This window comes from Danio rerio, chromosome 8 (genome assembly GCF_049306965.1).
Source record: "Danio rerio strain Tuebingen ecotype United States chromosome 8, GRCz12tu, whole genome shotgun sequence".
Classification (NCBI taxonomy): domain Eukaryota; kingdom Metazoa; phylum Chordata; class Actinopteri; order Cypriniformes; family Danionidae; genus Danio; species Danio rerio.
Genome location: NC_133183.1, coordinates 63,890,001 through 63,895,000, shown reverse-complemented (window position 1 = coordinate 63,895,000; position 5,000 = coordinate 63,890,001). Strand labels below are relative to the sequence as shown.

The 5,000-nt window shown below is 40.8% G+C and overlaps 1 protein-coding gene across 4 annotated transcripts in view; it reads left to right on the top strand.

Moving 5' to 3' along the window:
* Positions 1-5,000, top strand: part of dcaf1 (ddb1 and cul4 associated factor 1) — a 35,479-nt gene that overhangs the window by 15,796 nt on the left and 14,683 nt on the right. For 3 of the 4 annotated variants that reach the window (XR_012384811.1, XR_012384812.1, XM_073911335.1), the window contains exons 11-15: positions 501-710; positions 835-1,004; positions 1,452-1,576; positions 2,267-2,878; positions 3,841-4,276. Coding sequence is in view for 1 of the 4 variants with exons in the window: in XM_073911335.1 (XP_073767436.1) it covers positions 501-710; positions 835-1,004; positions 1,452-1,576; positions 2,267-2,878; positions 3,841-4,276 (1,553 nt within the window). In the remaining 3 variants the exon portion in view is untranslated. Of the gene's footprint in view, positions 1-500; positions 711-834; positions 1,005-1,451; positions 1,577-2,266; positions 2,879-3,840; positions 4,660-5,000 lie in introns of all 4 variants that reach the window. The other variant, XR_012384813.1, reaches the window with a different exon arrangement.

Sequence of the window (5,000 nt, the reverse complement as noted above, 5' to 3'; positions counted from 1 at the left end):
TAAAGACGTAAATTTAGTCTTTGATGTGTGGGTTTTTAGTTTAAGCTGAGAGTCACACAGATGATGTCCTCCAGCTCTCTGAAACTTTCAGGTTCTGATTCTAATTGTGGTGTTTTGGTGACTGTCGCTTTAAATGCAAATAAGCTTGTGCTCTTTTCAGAAGAGGGCGGAGCTACAGATGCCTTTATGTCAGCATAGTGGCAGATTCAAATCAAGACTGACGTCCTATGCTAATAAGGGGGAAATGGGCACTAGTGGGCGGGGCTTTGATGATGCGTACAAAGGGAAAATGTCAGTCAAAGCGTTTCTGCAGACTGTTTTGGTCAAGTCTGATTAGAACAAACACAAAAAATGTTTACCATTAGAGGCTGGAGATATTCACACACTGCTGACAGACACACAACTGGGTTTAAGCCTCACAAAAAAGTGCTATTTGCATAATAGGTGCCCTTTAAATATATATTCTAACACTGTTTTCTGTGTTTGTGTGTGTGTTGTAGATCAGCACTCTTGAGATCTTGAACCCAGAGGATCAGGGTGCTCTGCTGAGCGATGACGAGATCTTCTCCAGCAGGCAGACGGCCAAACACACCTGTATGGCTTTGCGCAGGTATTTCGAGGCTCACCTGGCCATTAAAGTGGAGCAGGTCAAACAATCCCTGCAGCGAACAGAAGGAGGAGCCCTCATTCACCCACAGCCTTATTACAAGGTACAACTGACACACACACACACACACACACACACGAATCCGTGTTGAATACAGTGAGGTTCATCATCTGTTTGTGGTTGTTCTTGTATAAATGTTGAATGTGTTTGTTTGTGTGTGTCTGCAGGCCTGCTCCTACACCCATGAGCAGGTGGTGGAGATGGTGGAGTTCCTGATGGAGTTCGGTCCGGTGCGTCTGTACTGGGAGCCTGCAGAGGTTTTCCACAAGCTGTCCTGTGTGCATCTGCTGCTGCAGCTCATCTCCATCGCCTGCGACTGGAGGACGTACTACGGCAGGTCAGCACTGCAGCTTTATTTTCACACTCAATCATTTAACCCCCCCAATGCCAGTTTAGCCATATGTATTTCAGCACCCAGATGTTAAAAAACAGCGTATTTACTTCATTCATTAAGTCAGAAAGGCTCTCTAAGCATGCGTCTGTGACTGAAATGCGCCCTCTGGTGGACAGTAGCAGACTCTGAAATGAGACGCAGATTCAGAGTTCCACATGAGGTTATTAATGAGCAAATAATATCAGTATTAGGACCTGCGCTTGCATGTGCTTTAATCCAGGAGTGCAATACCCTAGTTCAGCCACGCAAGAGTAACGGTCAAACACATACCTCAAGCGTGTGTTTACATAGAAAAAGCAATATAAAAGTAGTGCGCTGGAGAGGGAAAACACACGCTGTGTGAACGGCCCCTAAGTGTGTGTTCTGCTGTGGTGAATGTGTGTGTTTCAGGGCCGACACGGTGAGGTACGCTCTGGATATCTTGAGTATTTTGACGGTGATTCCCAAAACTCAGCTGCTGCTGTCGGAGAATGTGGCCGTGCTGGACGAGAGCGGATCCACCATCTCCACAGTCGGTCAGGAGCATTTAATCAGGATTTAATAGTCTGAAATGAACTTGAAACAAAAGCATGGCTCATTAATTTATTCAAGCATTATTTATTCTTTATCTATCACAGGTGTTTTTAAATTAGTTTATTTTTAGTGTAATTTAAAAAAAAATGAATAAATTTTTATTTTAATCGTTCATTTTTTATATTTTTTTATTTTAATTTAATTTTTAATTTACTTTTTTATGTAATTTAATTTTCATTTATTTATGATTTATTTTATATTAATACTATTTAATTTAGTTTTTTTTATGTAATTTAGTTGTACTTTATTTATTTTATTATTTTTTAATTTTACTTTAATTACATTCATTAATATAATTTTTTTATTAAATTTATTTTATTTTGGATTTATTTTTTTATTTAATTGAATAAATGTTTTGATGTTGTTTATTTATTTATTTATTTAATTTTATTTAATTACATTTTAATAAAATTTTTTAATACTTTTTTTGTATTTTATTTTATTTCTTCAATTAAAACGTTTTATTTAATTGAATTTGAAAAAAATCATTTGATGTTGTTTTATTTATTTCTATTTATTTATTTTTTAATCAATTTATTCAAATGTTTTGTTACATTGTTCAGCAGCTCTTCCAAAAGCGTTTAAAGTGACCTATCTTAAATGTAACACTGACTATATTCTGTGTTGTGCAGGTATGAGCATCGTGCTAGTGGTAGCGGAGGGAGAAGTGTTCGTAAACGATGCTGAAATCCAGAAATCGGCTTTGCAGGTGGTCATAAACTGCGTCTGTGCTCCAGACAAGCGCGTGTCCAGCATCGGGAAGTTCATCTCAGGAACGCCACGCCGCCGCCTGCCACAAACCCACCGCGCCAGCGAGAGCGTGCTGGCCAAGATGTGGAACGTGGTTCAGTCCAACAACGGCATTAAAGTGCTGCTCTCCCTGCTCACCATTAAAATGCCCATCACCGACGCCGACCAGGTGCGCGCGCTAGCCTGTAAAGCACTAGTGGGGCTAGCACGCAGTGCAGCGGTACGACAGATCATCAGCAAACTGCCGTTATTCAGCAGCGGGCAGATCCAGCAGCTGATGAAGGAGCCGGTGCTGCAGGACAAACGCAGTGAACACGTGCGCTTCTGCAAATATGCAGCTGAACTCATCGAACGTGTTTCTGGAAAACCGCTGCTAATCGGTACTGACGTTTCACTGGCGCGGCTGCAGCGTGCTAATGTGGTGGCTCAGTCGCGCATCTCCTTTCCAGAGAAGGAACTGCTACTGCTCGTACGCAATCATCTACTGTCTAAAGGTACGATTATTATTATTATTATTATTATTATTATTATTATTATTATTATTATTGTTTATTTAATTTTTTATATTATTATTATTGTATCAGATTTTCTTGTTCCAATTTTAAAAAAAATTTAATTTAAGCACATTTCCCAATGTTCATCGCCAATCCTAGCCAATTGTAATCATTTGTTTTGGTTCAGTTTGGAATTTCCCTGATCTGCGACTACGTTTGTAGTTATTTATGGAAGGTCTGTGTAATATGACAGTATACAGTTAGCTCCATAAATATTTGGACTTCATCACAATTCTAACATTTATTTGCTCTATACACCTACACAATTGTCTATGATCATTTACATGAGGGTATTTACATCCAAATCAGGTGAACGCTGTAGGAATTACAACAGTTTGCATATGTGCCTCCCACTTGTTAAGGGTCCAAAAAAATTGGACGATTGGCTTCTCAGCTGTTCCATGGCCAGGTGTGTGTTATTCCCTCATTATCCTGATTACCATGAGCAGATAAAAGCTCCTGAGTTCATCTCAAGTGTGCTGTTCGCATCTGGATTCTGTTACTGTCAACTCAAGATGAGATCCAAAGAGCGGTCTCTGTCAGTCAAGCAAGCCATCATTAGGCTGAAAACACAGAACGAACCCATCAGAGAGAGAGAGCAGAAACATCAGCCATTCCCAAACCAAAAGTGTCCTGCAGTGCTGTTACTGTAATGAATGGGAAGCAAATTACATTGGTCTCCTCTTCTTTTTGGATGATCCAAGAAATGGTCCGATCCTTGACTAAAAAACCGTAATGCGATCCGATCCGGGATGTTACACCCCTAATAATCTGAATATTCTTTAGCACTTTAAAGTAAAGCAAAATAAATGATTATTAACTATATTTGGCAGTGATCGCATCATCAATATTGTGCATGTTCATAATCACCATATATTTATTTATTTATGATCTGTCTGCAGGTTTAACAGATACAGCGACGACACTGACGAAAGAAGCGGAACTGCCGATGGGTCTTCACGCTCTTCCTCATTCGAGTGTCCCGCCATTCACTTCTGTCTCAGTGGCGACGCCTCCGTCACCCGCTGCAGGAATTCCTCGGACTCCTCGGCTGACTAATGGGGTCGCAGCACGTCTGGGTGGCCACACCCCTCATCACCCACAGCCACGCCCTTCCACCTCACAGGTCCCGCCCACAGCTCCGCCCACAGCTCCTAATGGCTCTCCTCTGATCGGTCGAATTCTGTTCTCCCGGGAGCGTCCGTCACCCTGTGCTGTGGCAGCAGGAAAACGGCCGAAAGTGCTGCGGCAGAAGTCTGACCACGGGGCTTTCATTCAGAGTCCAGCCATGAAGAAACAACTAGACCGACATCTGCCCTCGCCACCCACCCTAGACAGGTGAAGATTCATGCATTCAGGCTGCTAATGCACTATTTAGACCAAAACATCATGGGTACACTCAGCGTAATAAGGTGCAAGATGTGTTTGCCGTGATCTGTCGGTATTTTCAGACCAGTGCAACAGTAATTTTTATTAGATTAGAGAGATTTATGAGATTAGAGCTGAAGTTAGAAACAGTTTTGAAGCAAATCTTTGTGTTTAACAAAGGAAATTAAATATGTGGGCTAATAGTGTGTTCAGTGGAGAGAGTTTCCACCGTTTCTTCTCTCCACCAAAGTAAAGGAGTAAAGTAAAGGAGTAAGGTAAAGGAGTAAGGTAAAGGAGTAAGGTAAAGGAGTAAGGTAAAGGAGTAAAGTAAAGGAGTAAGGTAAAGGAGTAAGGTAAAGGAGTAAGGTAAAGGAGTAAGGTAAAGGAGTAAGGTAAAGGAGTAAGGTAAAGGAGTAAGGTAAAGGAGTAATGTAAAGGAGTAAAGTAAAGGAGTAAAGTAAAGGAGTAAGGTAAAGGAGTAAGGTAAAGGAGTAAAGTAAAGGAGTAAAGTTAAGGAGTAAGGTAAAGGAGTAAGGTAAAGGAGTAAGGTAAAGGAGTAAAGTAAAGGAGTAAAGTAAAGGAGTAAAGTAAAGGAGTAAGGTAAAGGAGTAAGGTAAAGGAGTAAGGTAAAGGAGTAAAGTAAAGGAGTAAAGTAAAGGAGTAAGGTAAAGGAGTAAGGTAAAGGAGTAAGGTA